General features: G+C 43.3%; 1 protein-coding gene across 4 annotated transcripts in view; it reads right to left on the minus strand.

The window, feature by feature from the left end:
• Positions 1-14,987: 14,987 nt before the first annotated feature.
• ARFGAP2 (ADP ribosylation factor GTPase activating protein 2) overlaps positions 14,988-18,503 on the minus strand; it is a 59,334-nt gene continuing 55,818 nt past the window's right edge. For all 4 annotated transcript variants that reach the window (XM_030200886.1, XM_030200884.1, XM_030200883.1 and 1 more), the window contains 3 exons: positions 17,369-17,459; positions 16,990-17,108; positions 14,988-16,737 (listed from right to left, as the gene is read on the minus strand). In XM_030200886.1, the coding sequence (XP_030056746.1) occupies positions 16,717-16,737; positions 16,990-17,108; positions 17,369-17,459 (231 nt within the window). In that variant the 3' untranslated portion in view covers positions 14,988-16,716. The remainder of the gene's footprint in view (positions 16,738-16,989; positions 17,109-17,368; positions 17,460-18,503) is intronic.

Genomic DNA, 18,503 nt, shown 5'->3' on the forward strand with positions numbered 1-18,503 from the left:
CAACAGGCTCTTTCTCCGGACGTAGCCAGCTCTGCAGTTGGAAGGGCCAGGGGTGGCCGGGGGGGGGGGGGGGGGGACAACACTTGCCTATCTCTCCTCCCTCCCTTCGTGCGGGCACGCTAGGCATACCTTTGCTGGCAGCCAATAAATGGACTGCCACCACTCCCAACGTCTTGCTCTGAGCAGCATGCTGGAACTTCTCTTACATGCTCGAGAAGTCCCAGCCTGCTGCCCAGAGCTGGAAACAAGGAGCGGGGAGCAGCAGTAGTCTATTTACTTGGCTGGCAGGGCTCAGCATCCCCACCAGCAAAATAAAAGATAATTCAGCAGGGGACCCAAGCCCACATTTTGGGAGTCAGTTGTTAAAGTAGCCATGGAGGGCCCTACTTTAACAACCGGCTCCCAAAATTCTTAGAAACTTAACAACCGGCTCTTGCGAGCCTGTGAGAGCCTGCTCCAGCACACCACTGTGCATACCACAGTAATGACAACTCTATGATGCATCACCATTATTAGTTCTACTGGACTGTAGCATAATGGAATCTTTTTCTTTTCTAAAGACCAGTGGCATACCTAGCGAGGTTGACACCCGGGGCTGGTAATTTTTTAACACCCCCCTCCAAAATCCAGTACTAGGCATACCGAGAATACAAAATACTCAGGACCTATAGAGTAATTCTACCATACCATAAGCAGTAATTTCTATGAGTCACAAGGAAAAGGAAAGCATCTTAAACACTGCTGTGAGCACTAGAACATCAATTCACCAGACAGAATAGTACAGATCCTGCACAGTCAATGCCAACTGAAAGTCATGTCTTTTTCACAAACACAGATACACCCTAATCCACTATAGAATAAGTAATCATAAACTTTCTATTTAGACAAAAATTAAACTGAACCCCCAAGATGCCAGACTCTGCATACAATGCAACACCACAGAAACAGAAAATGTCCCCTAGTACTGTGCAAAATATAAAGACAGCAGATGTAAATTTGAAAAAAAAAAAACCCAACAAATACCAATCACCACTTTAAAATTAAGAAATAGAAATAAAACAAATATAGAAAATAAAATAATACCATTTTATTGGACTAATGCTTTCAGAGGCCAAAACCTTCTCCTCAGGTCAATACAGTATAGTGCTGTTACAGTTTCCTATCCTGACCTGAGGAAGGGGGTTTTGTTCTCTGAAAGTTATTCAAAATGTATTAAAATTAGTCCAATAAAAAGATTACCTTATTTACATGTTCTATTTATAAACATTCATTCATAAAGCTACAATACTACTTTATCCTAAAGCATAAAAATAAAAGTATATATTTTATTTACAGTTTGTTGTCTCTGGTTTCTGTTTTCCTCATCTTCTTTTCACTGATTTCCTTCCATCCAGCATCTGTCTTCGCTCTCTCTCTCTCTCTCTCTGCCATCCAGTGTCTGTCCTCTCTGCTGTTCCCTCCATCCACATCTGCCCTCTATCTCTGCCCCTGCACCTTCCATCCACATCTGCCCTCTATCTTTGCCCCTTCCATCCACCATCTGCCCGTCTGTCCTCTCTTTCTTCCCCTTCCATCCACTGTCTGCCCTCTATCTCTGCCCCTTCCATCCACCGTCTGCCCCTGTCTGTCCTCTCTCTCTCTCCCCCTTCCATCCAGTCTGCCCTTTCTCTCTGCCCCTTCAATCCACTGTCTGCCCTCCCTCTCCCATCCATCCAGGGTCTGCCCTCCCTCTTGCTCCTCCTTCCATCCAGGATCTGTCCCCTCTCTCTCTGCCCCCAGTTCCAGCCCCATTATCCCACCTGCCCCTAGTTCCAGCCCTAGTCCACATCTCCCACCTGTCCCCCCTTTTCAGCCCCACTATCCCACCAGTCCCCAGTTTCAGCCCCAGCCCTTTTCTACCACCAGTCCCAAGCTTCAGCCCCCAGCCACTTCTCCCTGTCCCCTTTTCAGCCCCCAGTTTCAGCCCCTGCCCCTTTTCAGCCCCCAGTACTAGCCCCCTTATCCCACCTACCCTCCTTTTCAGCCCACAGTTCCAGTCCCCTTCATCCACATGCCTTACATTAGGGCCTCCCTTTTCAGCCCCAGACCCATTCTCCCACCTGCCCCAGGCATGGCCCCATTCTCTCTCCTGCCCCCTTCTCAGACCCCAGTTCCAGCTTCAGGCCCCTTCTCCCATCTGAGCACCCCCTCCCTGACCCAGTCCCCACCTGCCTACCCTCAGCTCTGTGGACAGAAGACAGCCCTCTTCTCCTGCCACCTGGCACCCTGCCTCACGGAAATAGGAAGTTACATCAGAGGAGGGCGGGACACAGTGAGAGAAGGCCCAACGAGGCGATTTGCTTCTTTTACACCCAGAGCAGATGCGAGGTGCTGCACCGCTGCTTTGCAGATTTTTTTTTTTTAAGGCAGGGTGCCAGTGGCAGGAGAAGAGGGCTGTCATCTGTCTACGGAGCTGAGGGTAGGCAGGTGGGGACTGCGGCACCCAGCGGCCTTTGGGTGGGAGGCAGCAGCGGGAGTGGAGCACCCCCCCACACACCTGCTGACACCCAGGGCGGACCACCCCGCCCTTGGTATGCCACTGCTAAAGACTACTCTGTTGACCCTGGCTGCTGGGATGAGGTTCCACAGGGATCAGTACTTTTTGTTTCACATTTATGTGCTGTCTTTGTGGAATACCCAGGGAGTTTTATCTATTTGCTGATGATATCCAAAATTTTTGTTCATGGCAAGGACATTGCAATCAATCTGTGAGGCTGCATACCACAGTGTACACCACCTAGCATTTAAGCATATTGCCAAGATTAAAGGCCCTCTGTGGGCTGCCTATGGAATACTACATTCAATTTAAGCTGATTTTATCTATTTTCAAGATTTTAAATAAGTTGGTCCCTAGCTACCTATGCAATAAAGAGGGAGAATATATGTCAAATTGCTAGCTCTGTTTGACAGGAAACCGTTAATAGTCTCAGGCCAAAGGAAAAGTTATTGTGCAGAGTTTATGAATGTTTTACTTGCCTCTGTTTGGTTTTCAGAATACTTCCCTTTCATCACCTACTCTCATTCACATCACCTAGTACCAGATGCAATGTGACCCACAATGTTCCCATTAATTTCCTCCTTTCATTTTCCTAATAGGACTTATGCCGTTGGGTGGTGCCGCTTTGAGACCTCCCATCATTGTTTTTATCTAACCTTAGACTACACCTTCTACCACAGCATTCTTCATGGGCTATAAAGCCTGAATACATATTGTCTCTATGTAACACACCTTCACTGTCCTAGATTTTGGAGTCACCAGTGTGTAGCTGACACATTCTGCTTGATCATGAAGAAAGTAAAAGTTACTTACCTGTAATGGAAGCTTTCCATGGACAGCACAATGTCAGCCACACTAACCCACCCACCTTTCCCTTTATCATGAAGGAACCAACAACTGGAGAAAGTACTGAAGTGGAAGTGGGTGGTTTTGGTGGAGGACGTAGGGGGCAGGAATAGCTGGCACATACTCAGAAAGGCCCTCTAGATTTTCTGAGCTCAAGAGCTAATCCATTGACGGCACTCAAAGATGGCATCATCAGTAAATAGCTGACTGACTTATCCTGCTGTCCACAGAGAACCCCCCGATTACAGATGATAACCTCTCTACATCCTTTGTATTCCAACTGGCTGAAGCTGCTTTCGGGATCCAGACCCTGTATTACATTACCTCTGAAGCTGAACTGGTCTGCAGAGTCAAAGAAGCTGGGGTAGATAATGAAAACATCAGAACACTGCAAGATTCATGACTGAGAGGCAGCATACCACACCTATAAATATATTTCCTTAGCATCAGCAGCAGATGAATCCAGAGAGTTGTAGGGTCTTTCCATATAGCAGAGGTGGAGATGGAGAGTGCTGAACTGAACTCTGTCTTACTGGATGGATTGCTGCTGGAACATTCATTCTTTTTTTTTTGGTAACTCTTCTGTATTGGTTGTAACGTAAAACAATTACAACATACCAGAGCAGCAATACTTAGAATCATTGAACCAGATTTTCAATAATCATCCCCAGAATCCCCCCCCCCCCCAAACTCCCGCTACTACTCTGACTAAAGAGTTGTGTGGATTGACAACAACAATGAAGCATTTTGTAAGTGACTTCTGGCTAATGTAGTCCAAAATAGCTCCCACATTTTTAAAGTGTCTACCTCTTAGAGAGTCCAGATCTTGCACTTCGGGGCATTACATGGTGGCCTAATGCTTTATATATTGCCATTGCCTTATAGAGGGTGAGTCTATTGCCAACCATTGCTTCAGAATATATATATATATATATATATATATATATATATATATATATATATATATATCATTTTTATTCAATAATGTCACGTTTCAGAATACCTGCATAACCCATGGGTGCTGGTTCAGCATAGTTAAATTGGTCAAAAAGCATATACTTTGTTGGCCGCAATCTCCAGCGGACTGAAACCTGATTTGGCACTTGCTGCCAAAAAAAAAAAAAAAACCAGCACAGCAGGGCATGCCCAAAACTTATATCCCAGGGTAGCTGGTCTCTGTTTACATCTGGAACATGCATCATCCTGGCTAAGTGTAGCTAGAAAAGCTCTATGTGGAGATATGTACATCCTTAACAGGAATTTATACTGAAGTTATCTATAAGTAATATCTCATAATATACAACCACTTTGCAGAACATAACTTTTAAATTGTTCACCTGTTAATTGAACATTTAAGTCTGTGTTCCGATTCATTCATGTAATAGTCATCATTCATGGAATAGTTATAGTCCAATACCAGGACATGTTCTTGTAGTTCTTTATGATAACACTTAGGTGGCAACAGATTTTGAGCATCCAGCCAATAAGTCTCAACCAATTTCTCATGAGAGGACAAGGAAAGCACACCTTGAGGAATAGTGTGAACATAATAACCTAATTACCCATAAGAAAACCATGTTATATGTCATAATCAACTCTTCAAAAGACCTTAGCTCACCTTCCTCAGCGTAACCTGAAATAAATAAATTAATCCATTTCTTCTCCAAGACTGGAAGGTGTTATGTAGCACACCTGGTGGAAAAGCCGCATTATCACATATAACACCGGCGTAACTGTTGACGGCAAAGCTAACAATTTGCAAACCTGATGCCAAACCACATACAGAGGCGCAAAATATAATGAGCAAGCTTCGCTGAAGATCACCGGTGGAGGTGATAAATGAAACCAGCTGCTAAAATGCCACAGACACCCAAAGCTGTTTCCATCTTTGTAATTGAAAAATAACCAGTCGGCAATGTGTCTCATGCTGCACACAATAGAAAAGAGATGTACATCTAAAAGACCTAAGCCTTCTTTACTGGTGGGCAACCTTAACACTGACAAGAGTACCTTGGCTCATTTGCCTCGCCACAGAAATTTTATCAGCAGTTTAGCTCACGAGTATGTTGAAAGGTCAATCGAAGTGGTAACATCTGAAGCAGATAAAGCCACTTTGGTATAATCATCATATTGTATAGTGCTATATGTCCTAATAAAGATATAGGGAAGTGTTGCCAAATAAGCATCTTACAAGACAAAAGCCAACAAGAGCTGTATGTTAAGTATATATAATCAGGAAAAGTCCTGCGGAATCAACAAACCTAAATAATGGATTGCATCTCCAACCCAAGTTAACGGAAAATTACTTCTCCAGTTCTGTCAGATCATTTTTTGCAGTGAGAGAACCACTGATTTTTGCAAATTGAGGGCCAACCCTGAAAAATAACAGAGTTCTTCCACTTCGTCTAATAATCTAAGCAAAGAGGAGTGAAGAAGTGCTTAAGTAGCAAACCTATTATCCACATACGCAAGAATTTTTAAAATCACCATATGGGCACCCTGCAATGTCATGATCTTTCTGTATTGTATGTAGAAGAGGTTCTAAATAAAGTGCAAAGAGCAAGGGTGAGAGTGGACAACCTTGTCAGGTGCCCCGCTCTATCACAAATGTTTTTGTTCTTGTGCCATTTACCATGATTGCCGCTCTAGGTGTCTTGCATAGTGCTTGCAAAGCTTGATGGAACCAGCCCATTATTCCCACATAACTCAACAGCCAAAATAAGTGTGTCCAATTAACACGGTCAAATGCTTTTTCGGCATCTAACCCTACCAGTATTCCTGGTTCTTGTACCTCTTGTGCTCTAGCTGCTACCAGCAACATCTTCCGGATGTTCAGAACAGAGTGACGACCAGTGATGAACCCCACCTGATGTTCACCTATCAAACTCAGTAATAACTGTGCCAAACGGCTGGCCAGAATTTGTGCTAATAATTTAAGGTCCACATTAATCAGAGATAGTGGCCAATAGGATTCACACTTGTCCCGTGGTTTACCTGGTTTTGGTTTTAATATTATCAAAGCATCATTAGCTCTAAGTGGAAAAGAACCACACTGTATACTAGCCTCATAAAAAACTTGCAATAGACCTATCAGGTGCATTGAGAGTACCTTATAAAATTCCAGTGAGTATCCATCTGGACCAGGAGCTGTGTGTATTTTTAGTTAATACCTTTCTGAATTTCTTTTGCTTGTATTGGAGCGTTTAAGTTTTTTCTATCTAACTCAGATAAGGAAGGAAGTCCAGCATCCTCTAGATTTGGATCGTAATTGTCTGGAGGAGCCATGTAAAAAGCACAAAAGTGTGCATAAAATTCTGATGCTTTATCATCTGGGGTGACAAGCACTTTCTTTCAAGATGACACTAAGTTCGTTACATAGTGAGAACCCCAACAATCTTTAGTGACCTGGACCAATAATTTACCTAGGCAATTACCATAATGATGACCTTAAAAAAGGTTCCAGAGGAGATCCGGGAAATTATAGACCGGCAAGTCTGACGTCGGTGCTGGACAAAATGGTAGAGACTATTATAAAGAACAAAATTACAGAGCATATTCAAAAGCATGGATTAATGAGACAAAGTCAACATGGATTTAGTGAAGGGAAATCTTGCCTCATCAATCTACTACATTTCTTTGAAGGGGTGAACAAACATGTGGATAAAGGGGAGCCGGTTGATATTGTGTTTCTGGATTTTCAGAAGGCGTTTGACAAAGTACCTCATGAAAGACTCCAGAGGAAATTGGAGAGTCATGGGATAGGAGGTAGTGTTCTATTGTGGATTAAAAACTGGTTAAAAGATAGAAAACAGAGAGTAGGGTTAAATGGTCAGTATTCTCAATGGAGAAGGGTAGTTAGTGGGGTTCCCCAGGGGTCTGTACTGGGAACGCTGCTTTTTAACATATTTATAAATGACCTACAGATGGGAGTAACTAGTGAGGTAATTAAATTTGATGACACAAAGTTATTCAAAGTCATTAAATCACAGGAGGATTGTGAAAAATGACTGGGAGACTGGGCATCTAAATGACAGATGACGTTTAATGTGAGCAAGTGCAAAGTGATGCATATGGGAAAGAGGAATCCGAATTATAGCTACGTCATGCAAGGTTCCACATTAGGAGTCACAGACCAAGAAAGGGATCTAGGTTGGGCAGACTGGATGGACCGTACAGGTCTTTATCTGCCGTCATTTACTATGTTACTATATTATTTATTTATTTGTTACATTTGTATCCCACATTTTCCCACTTATTTGTAGGTTCAATGTGGCGTACATAGTACTGGAGAGGCATTTGGAGACTCCAGTGTAAACAAATACAAAGTGATGTTGTGGTAAGATATAGTTCATGTAGCACAGCCACATTAGGGAATCATACAATGGAAGAGTTGTGTTATGTCCATTACGTACTTTAGTTTTGTTGTGTTGCAGAGATCAGGCATTTATGTTGGATTGGTAGGGTATGCCTTTTTAAACAGGTTAGTTTTTAGTTTTTTTACAGAAGTTTAGGTGGTTGTATGTAGTTTTCAAGGCTTTTGGTAATGCGTTCCACAGTTGTGTGCTTATGTAGGAGAGACTGGATGCGTAAGTTGATTTGTATTTGAGTCCTTTGCAGCTTGGGTAGTGCAGATTTAGGTACGTTTGTGTTGATTCGGATGTGTTTCTAGTTGGTAGGTCGATTAAGTCTATCATGTATCCCGGGGCTTCACTGTAGATACTTTTGTGAACCAGAGTGCAGATTTTGAAAGCAATGCGTTCTTTGATTGGGCAGAGGCTCCCTCGGCAACCAGAGGCGAAGGCCAGTATGGCTTGGTGGTTCCCAATCTGAGCCAAGGGACACCGCTGGCTTCCCCCGATTGGACGGTGGTCATCACTGATGCCAGTCGGACCGGGTGGGGGGTACCAGGGGTACCATTGTTAGTCTCAGTACGCACAGGGACTCTGGTCAGACAGGCTCAACCATTTAGATCTCAGGGGTGTGTGCGTGGCTCTTCTGGCATTTGGCTCTCTCATGGAGGGAGTGCCACCGCGGGTGTTATCCGACCTGACAGCAGTGGCCTACATCAACCGCCAGGGGGGCATGCGCAGTCCCACTATGGTGAGGGAGGCAGATCTTCTGCTCCATTGGGCAGAAATACATCTGTCTCAAATTTCGGGAGCCCCCATTGCGGGGGTGTTGAATGTTCAAATGGACTTTGAGTCAGCACAACGTGGATCCAGGGGATTGGGGAGCTCTCGGCAGAGGTGTTTCGGTTGATCATGCAGAAAATGGGGGATTCCGGTCTTGGACCTCCTAGCAACTCTTTGCAATGCCAAGGCTCTGTAGTTTTTCATCAGAAAAAGGGATTATGGTTCTGAGAAAACTGACACGTTGCTGCAGCTGTGACCAGAGTCAAATCTCCTTTACATCTTTCCTCTGTGGCCAATGGTGGGGAAAGTGCTGCAACGCGTTCAGAGCACCTTGGTCTGGTGATCTTAATCACTCCGGATTGGACTCGGAGGCTGTGGTATGTGGATCTGGTGACAATGTTGGTGGATTGCCCAGTCCAATTTTCCCCTTTGCCGGGGCTCCTGTGTCAGGGCCCTCTAGTCATGGAGGATCCCTCCCTCTTTGGTCTTCTGGCCCTTGAGAGGATGAAGTTGAGGAGGAAGGGTTATTCGGACACAGTTATCGCTACTTTACTTCAGACTATGAAGTGTTCTGTGTCGGCAGTGTACGTACAAGCGTAGCGTGTCTTTGAATTATTCTGTTCTGAGAGGGTGTGATATTCGTTTTGGGTGTCCCTGTCTCAGATGTTGTCCTTCTTGCAGGAGGGTTTGGTGAAGGGGTTGGCTGTCAGCTGTGGCCTGTTATTGCGGCTGGGTTTCTAATACTTCTTTAGTTGCTCATCCAGATGTCAGGTTTCTGAAGGGTGGGACACGCCTGCATCCTCCAGTGTCTCAGCCTGGCCAGTGTGGAATCTTAATTTAGTTCTATGTTGATGGACCATCTGTCCCAGTATGGCACAGCTTATGTTTTTGTGACTTTCTAAGCTGTACTGTGCCATTATCTATGCCAGGCCAGAGCTATAGCAAGTCCTCTCTTGGATCTGGTTTCATGAATGTATCCATCCTCTGCTTTCATTTAAGTAAAATAGGGTTTGCCTATTCAAGAAGTCCATCACATTTGGGCTTTCCATACAGAGAAATACCATACTCTAGCCTACTCCAAGGCATTTTATTCTTTACTTATATGTTCAAGACTGTCACTCCCTTTTTGCCTACCAACCCACCCCAGGCATGCTGTTCAAACTCTGGGTCTCCTGTGCCTACTTCTATTTGACACACCAAGCAACTGTCTGGTTGTGCAGAGTTTATGGATGTTTTACTTGACTGTTTGGTTTTCAAAATACTTCCCTTCATCATCTACTCTCATTCACATCACCTAGTACCAGAAGCAATGTGGCCCACAATGTTCCCATTAATTTCCTCTTTTAATTTTCCTAATAGGACTCATGCCCTTTGGTTGTGCCACTTTCACACCTCTCATCATTGTCCTTACCTAACCTTGGACTACACCTTCTACCACAGCATTCTTCATGGACTATAAAGCCTGAATATACATCTCTCCATGTAACACACCTTCAATGTCTTCTTTAGGAGTCATCAGTATGTGGCTGACCCGTTCTGCTTGTCCATGAAGAAAGTGAAGTTACTTACCTGTAATGGAAGCTCTCCATGGACAGCAGAATGTCAGTCACACAAACCCACCCACCTTTCCCGTCATCATGAATCTGCCAAGAACTGGAGAAAGCATTGAAATGGAAACGGGTGATTTGGTTGGGGGGGGGGGGGGGTGAGGCAAAACAATTCTGGAATCCCTAATGAAGTAGGCCTTTGAGGTGGCAGCACTGGCCTTGCAGGTGGTGGTCTGCAGAAGCTATAAGGCCCAAGCCTGGTTGGTTCTGGGTGCAGCAGCTCCCTATGGATCCATCAGAGGACATATTGCTGGAGCCAAAGGAAGCCTCTTGGTTGGAGTTGGGATGGGCTGTTTTGGACACCCTGTATAATTTGATTAGGACTGCCACTAGAGACGTGGCATTAGCAGTCGCTGCCAGTTGTGGAGCTGGGCAGTGGATGTTGCCTCTAAGATGCACTTAAGCAGACATCCATTTAGGGGGAAGGTGTTGATCAGAGAATACCTGGAAAAACTGGTAAAGGACCTTGCAAAGGTCCAGAGGCTGTTGAAGACAGGCCAAGAAGGTGGCAAAGCCTCATAAAAGTCAGCATTTTGGGAGGCTAGACCCCATTGCCTAGGCATAAGATCCTCTTTTCAGTGTTGTAGCTTTCTGGTTAGCAGTCCTTTTGTTTAGACAGGAAAGGTGGAGTCACAGAGGGTGCAGCAAAAGCCTCCAGGGGAACACAATGAGGGGAAAGGGTCCTCTCCTCAGAGGAGCAGATAGGTGGCCTGTTACCTCGATTGTTTGAGAAGTGGACCTAGGCCCAATGGACCAGTAGATCCTTGATGTCATTAAGCAGGGCAATGTCCTGGAATTTTCTCACCATCTTGCAGACACTTTCATGGTCTTCCCCCACCAGGTACTAGGACAGAAGCTGGCAGTATGGGCTACTTTACACAGGCTCTAGGCTCTTGGTGTGGTAGCTCCTGTGCCTCCCCCCCCCCCCAAACAAAAAGCGGGGCAGAGGCTGGTACTCATTTATTTCATAGTGCCCAAGAAGGAAGGCTGCTCCTATTTACCCATTCTAGATCTCAAAGGGATAAATGTGACATTAAAAAGATTACGTATTTCTAAATGGAAAGTGCATGGTCTGTAATTGTAATGGTTCACAAAGGAGAGTACCTCACAGCTCTGTATCTCAAAAAGACATATCTTCACATTCTGATACGGAAGGAGCATCAAATGTTCACATCTGCAGATCTGGGAGCACATTACCAGTTTCAAGTCTTGCTGTCTGGGCTGGTGATGACTCCGCAAACATTTTTAAAAATAATGGTTGTGGTGACAGCCACTCTGTGCAAGGAGGGCATATTGGTATATCCGTCCTTGGATGACTGGCTCATCTGGGAGAAGTTAGAAAAGGAGAAAAGGGGATGGGCCCAGTTGCTGCAGCACATGGACTAAGGGTTGGTTTATGAATGTTGATCCGTCCTTGGATGACTGGCTCATCTGGGAGAAGTTAGAAAAGGGGATGGGCCCAGTTGCTGCAGCACATGGACTAAGGGTTGGTTTATGAATGTTGATAAGAGCTAGCTGGAGCACTTCCAATCCCTGGAATACCTAGGAGTTTCTTTCAATATCCAGAACAGAAAGGCTTTCCTGCCCAAAAAGCAGATTTGCAAGATTCAGAGCCAGGTCCAGAACACTGTGGCAAGGAAAGGGCCTCAGGATTACATGCAAGTGTTAGGTCTGAAGGCTACCATGGTTAACATGATCCCTTGGGCATAAGCCCACATGATGCTTAGAAAACAAAATCACTCTTGAACCACTGGTCCCTGTGTGTTCAGAGTTACTTCATCAGAGTTCCATGGATTCAGATGTTGAATGCAATCTATGCTGGTGGTTGCAGTGTTGGAATGTGAGAAAAAGCATGGACCCTGGAGTCACTCAAATGGGTGGTGGCGAGAGTGAGCTCCCAAACCAACAAGATTGGCATCCAATATCAAAGTTATTTGGTCCAGGGGTGCTAGATGCTGCAGAATCTTGCAGGTTAATCAGCATTTTAGAGACAATTTACAAAGCTTTGAGAGCTAACAACTGATAGAAGTCCAGGCAGTGAGACTCTTCTTGGACAATGCCATGGTGGTGGCATATATCAAACAGCAAAGGGGGACAAAGAGTGTGTCAGTGGCAAAGGAAGCCTCTTTATGATTCATATGGGCTGAAATTCAGCTAAAAGTATTGTCTGTGGCGCATACATCAGGAGCCCAGAACATTCCGGTGGACTTGCTCTATAGGAATGTCCTAGTCTCAGGGAAGCGCCTTCTCAAATGGGGCAGTATGATCATGGATATAATGGAACAAGACAAAACGACGAGACTCAGTGTTTCTTCAGTCAGAGGTTCATATAGTATAGATGCCCTGTTATAGCCTTTTCATATCAATCAGGGGAAAGAAGATATGGTACTTACATATCAGCAAGGCTTCTGATACAGCACTTACATATGGAGAAATGTGTCTGCACCAAAGCATATACAGTCAGGGGTGCTTCTAGGCTCCTCTCTCTCTCTCCCCCCTCCCCCTTGTTGTTTAGAAGCTTTGATGGGTGTATGGGGATAAAATATTCATCTCTATGCAGATGACCTTCAACTCACCTTCCCCCCTGGAAGACGATCTGCAGTTGTCTATCTTAAGGCTTAACAGATGTCTTAAAGATCTCCCAGTGGCTCAGGATGAAAGGACAAACTGAATAATGCAAAAACTGAAGTACTGATGCTGAAAGTGCCTGAACCAGCCCCTCTACTGTGCACATATTAAATTGTTGTTACTCTTATTTAATTTAAAGAGAAGTTCCATCTACTTGGTGTTAGAGTATGATGTCCACTGCTAATGGACATCTACAGTCAGATAATAAATTATATTTTCCAGCCATTCTTACTAGGCAGAGAATATGCCTCTGGACAAAAATGTTTTCTGTTGTGGCGGTCCAGTGGTGGATTGAGATCCTTAAGGATATTAGTTTAAATAGAAATTGAAGACTTAAGTGCCTCCTTATTATTAGTGACTATATATACTTTTTTATGCTTCTATTGTTTTATGTACTCTTGGTATAAACCACACTAAAAGATCTAAATTTACAAGAGCACTATATAAATATTTTAAATAAATAAAATCTTATCTACCACTACATATTGCTATAGTGCTACTAAAGATAAGCAGCACTGTACAAAAAACAAGTAAGCTCTGTCAAGCAGGGATGGTGTTACATCTATTCAAGACAAACTAGAAAACAAAATAAGAGTTACATTTATTATGTGAATGATTGAAACAATACGAGTATTACACAAGCAAATAAGGTATAAAGTTTTTAAAAGCAACCTTAAAAATTGATCTTTTAGCCTGGATTTGAAAAGGGCTACAGAAAGAGCATGATATGCACACTCGGGAAGCCTATTGCAGGTATACAGCAGAGCAAGATGAAAGAAACAGAGTGTCGAGTTGGTGGTGGTGGAGGATGCAAATAAGAGTGACTAACCCAATGAACATAATTTCAAAGGTGGGGAGGGTATAGGGAGAGAAGTGCAGAATGAATGCACTTGTAAGACTGTAAGAGAAAGTCTGAACTGAATAGGGAGCCAATGAAGTAACTTGAAAAAAGGGTTACATGAGTGTTGCTACACTGGCAGAAGATAAGCCATGCAGCAGAATGTTGATTAGATTGATGGGGAGGAAGCTTGTTCTGTGGGAGACCTGTGAGGAGCAGGTTGTACTAGTCTTGCAGTAGCTTATGCAGGAGATGATGAGAGTATGGATAAGGGTTTTGGTAGTGTGTTCAGGAAAAGGGGGGGATGAAATTTTGGTGATGTTGCAGAGAAAAAAGCAACTACTATCACAAGTGTAGGAAGGAGTGTATGTATGCTCACTCCTATATATAAAGGCATAGAGAATGGGAGAAGAAGAGAGGTTGGTTTAGGGGAAAAGGTAAGAAGTTCAGTCTTGGTCATGTTTAGTTTCAGATGGTGTGAAGTGCTGCGTATGACTGGTAGCGCTACAGAAATGATTTATAGTAGTAGTAGAAGTGGAAAGGACAATGATCAAGAATGCAAAACTTACAGGCTAATGTTTTTAGTATAAAATGAACCTCTTTAGTAGAAACTGGACTGAATTCAGACCCCAAAAGGTCAGCTTTAATACCAAGCAACCATCTCTCTAACCTCATGTGCAAGCTTCTTTAAATTAGTCACTTTATTTTTTAACTCCTCTTACTCTCTTACCTATCTATATGTTAACCATCTCTCTGACCTCATTTGCAGCTTTCTTTAAATTAGTCACCTTATTTTTTAACTCCTCTTAAATATCTATATGTTCCATCTTTGCTTATACCATACACTGTCAATTAAAATGTTCTATTTTGTATTGTGTTGACACTGTAAGTAGTATATGTCATACTTTGTATTGTTTGAATATTTTTACTGCTGTAATTGTCTATTGCTCATGTTTAAATTTATTCTTACTGTATACCACCTTGAGTGAATTCCTTCAAAAAGGCGGTAAATAAATCCTAATAATAAATAAATACTTGTAAACAGGTCTGTCCTCAGGGTAAAAACTGAAATAGCTCTATTACTTCCAGTGGAGCTTTTTAAGGATAGAGCAACTTTTGTCCACAAGTGCTTATTTACCTGGGCCTTCCATGCACCTGCCCTACACACATGGGCAAAAGGAAACAGAACAGCATGACACTGGCCTTAAGATTCCCTCCTGAACAATGGTGTTCAATCTCAGCCCTGCCACCGATTCAAAAAAATCTCCACCTATCTTTTTTTTTTTTTCCTTTTAACAACTCATCTTTCCTAGATTGTACAACAGTTAAAAAATAAAAATAAGACCATCATAATTCACCAAACACCTATGGAGAAAGGATCAGAGGACAGTCAAAGCCTGCATGGTACTGCCATTTTTATTTGATATTGTAAACCACTTTGTTACATTAATAGGAAAAGCAGTACAGTAAATAAAATAAACCATAAATGTAAGAGGCTGGATCTCTGTCCCATGACAGATGAACACTCAGAGCTAGTGTCACTGCTGGCCATGATTTCACAAAGTCAAGAGTCAAACACAAAATGTCTGCACAATTGCTCATCTTATGCTAACTAATTCACTGGTTTTATTTGGATTCTAGTGCAGGGCAAATTTGTGAGAGGATGAGCATGTCCCAAGTTCTCACTGTTGAAGAGGCGGTGATGGGTACAGCTCGGCCTTCCTATGTCCTTTTTTGCAACTAATGGAACTCCAAACACACACGAAGACCCCCACACCCACCCTGGGCTGGCCACTGTTGGAAGCAGGATACTGGGCTAGATGGACCTTCAGTCTGACCCATTATGGCAATTCTTATATTCACATGCACAACCATACGGCACCCAAAACAAAACACTGTCAAAACTTCAAAAATGCTTTCTTTTCTTCACATCATTATTGGTTTGTATGGTTATTTTTAAAACCAAGTATATGGTAGCATTAAACACAAACAACCCACAGGTGAAGGATTTGGACATACACAAAGCCAAAACTCAGTGCACTCTTCCAGACAAATGAAGTGTGAGAAAGTGACCACAAATAAAGATAAAAATGAGAGAGGGGCAACTGCTCATGACTGTACTACCGCATTCTATGGACAGCTCCAGGACAGAAACTTGAAAATAGACATGAGCAAAGGGATGCATTACTGTGCTAAGGGTACAGTGAAACATCTCAAAGGACAGGACATGAGAAGAACACAGAGTACTACATTATGCAGCAATCAGATCAAAAGAAAAAAAAAAACCTGAAAGGGAACACACAGCAGTTTTAGGACAGAGTACACGAGAAGGGAATGTACAAGAGAAGAGACAATTTTGGGAAAAGAGCAGAGAACGAACATGCAACAGCCTTAGGAGAATGAAGATAAACCATATGAAGCAGGATCAAGAAGAGAGAAATAGCACAGTAGGGAAATAAAGAAGTAGTAACTCTTCAGGGATCTTCCAGTCCTTCTAGAGTGCATGATATGCTCAATGTGTGTGCATGAGATATATTTGCATGCAGTGCTTTCACCACATGCAAAATGTGCCTCATGCATAGCCTGAAAACCCAACTGGCTGGAGTTCCTAAAGTCAGGTTTGGGAACCAGTGCAGCAGAGGAACAGCACTCTTGGGAAGAGAACAAAATAGACGAATTAATATCTATGGAGCCAGCTCTGTGGGTGCCTGAGCACCCCTAATACTGAACAAACTCCTTGACTGTGAAGAGGTAATTTTCATTGGGTCCAGCACCCCCAATCATTTTGAAAAGTTGGCTCCTATGTTTCTACATACACCTGTAATACTTAAACCAGCCTTAAATGTTCATTGCAGGAGGTAAAAAAAAAAAAAAAAAGACCACCACAGGGAAGCACAAAAGGAAATAAGTGTCTAGGTACTCAGCAAGGCTGAGAAATACAGAGAAAGATCCAGCCCACAAGGAAGTCAGGTAGTCACATGACTGCACATATCCCATTCCAGCGTAATACTGTCCCCAATAACTCTATTACTAAAAACAAGTCAGTCCTCCAATAACAGTGCAAACGGTGATAGGTGTCCTGCACCTCCCTTCTTCTCTATGTGCTCAGTTCCACAGCCTTGGAGCTTTTCAGTAAGATCCATATCGATCCTGTGGAAAAAGAGCCAAGGTACATAAAAAAGTGAATTCAAGATTTGCTTTAAGTATGCTCTCACCCGTCAAAACCTAACATCTCCCACAGAGCTTGTGTGGCTGTTACTGCTCCTTGCTCTGACTGTTCAGTGTGATCTAACAGGGACATAGTCTGGGGCATCTCTCCCAGGATGCAGCCTACCACAGTTCCCTCTCCTAGTCTGAGTACATTGGAGGTCCTAGGAACAAGAAGATAGGCAATCTGCTCACCTGAAGAGAGTTCATGACCCCATTAGCGAGAACAGCCATTTTACCAGCTACAGATTTCACGCCCTGCTTGAACTGAGCAATATCCGGAGTAGGCAACACATTCCCAAGGGATACTCCAGCTGGAAAAGATCAAAGTAAGGACTTCAGCAAAGCACAATGGCATTATCTCCCCTGAAAGTGTACACTCAGTCTCCTAACATTAGCCTTGTACCCGCCCAGTCTCCCTCTGCCAATGTATAGCCCTGGACCCACTCAGTCTCCTGCCATCATGGCACAGCCCTGTGTATGCCTATCTCCCTCTTCACTGAAAGATCAGGCCCATAGAGCTAATTTCCCCCTTTCAGTACATGACCCCACACGGGATAAAGATCATACCAACCTGAGTATGCTGGATCCATGTCACCGAAAAGATCAGCAGAACTGATAGAGTTACTGTCTGATAACTGCTGAAGGCGCGACCTAGCTTCATACTGGAAAAGAAATTGAGATTTTTCTGGGATAGGAGATACCCACATGTGCTTCCATAATCCTTTTCTTACTTAGCTTATATCACAGAAAATAAAATCTGATGTGAACAGCAAAGTCATACAGAGCTAAATCTAGAGACTGGGGATGTACATTTAGCAAGCTCACACTAGAACAAGTACATGGTACTGCTGATATAGAAGGGTGAAGAAGTTCAGAGGTATGTTTCAACAATCTTACTGATGACAATTCACAATAAACACATTCAATAATATACACATTTACGAAGATTCATATACATAACTGTACCCAGTAAAGACCAAACAAAATAATCTGTCATCAAGCTTTTCACAAATTTTAAATACCCACCCTTCTCCGATATATATTGTACGTGCAAAACGTGTCAGACACGTACTCCCAAGTACAATTCAAAACTATAAATCCCTCACCCATTCTTCCCTACCCATCCCTCCCAAAAAAAAACATGGATAACAATACCCTTATAGGGAATTTAGTAAAAAGCTATGAGCCCTTGGGGATAAAGATTGTATGTACGGGTCCCCAAGTTGTCAGAAGAGCCCTTCTCCTTCAGGCAGAGGATCCAACCATTCTGCGCTCCATTAGCAAGAGATCATGTAATTTATTTCGCCAATGCCAAAACTCTGGCGGAGAATCAATCACACTTCCACGCACTCAGAATGAGCCGTTTGCCCAATATACAAGCCTTGCGCACCAATAATTGAGCTCCTCTACTTGCTACAGCTAATAATTTGTATTTATCCAAGATTATTCCGAGAGGGGAAAATGAGATTCTCATCCCCAACAGCGCCTCCAAAAAGCCGATCAACCCCGTCCAGAAAGCCTGGATCATTGGACATTCCCAGAGTGGAAAAAAGGATCGCACCTGCCTTCCACACTTGGAACACGTCTGCCACCCCTCCCATCCTAAAGATTTGAGCCTTAGTCAAATATTCTCTGTGCAAAATATGATATTGGCATTCACGGATATCTGCATTTATCGACAGTATAGGTATACAGGCTGCTAACTG

The sequence above is a fragment of the Microcaecilia unicolor genome, chromosome 4 (genome assembly GCF_901765095.1).
Source record: "Microcaecilia unicolor chromosome 4, aMicUni1.1, whole genome shotgun sequence".
NCBI classification, from domain to species: domain Eukaryota; kingdom Metazoa; phylum Chordata; class Amphibia; order Gymnophiona; family Siphonopidae; genus Microcaecilia; species Microcaecilia unicolor.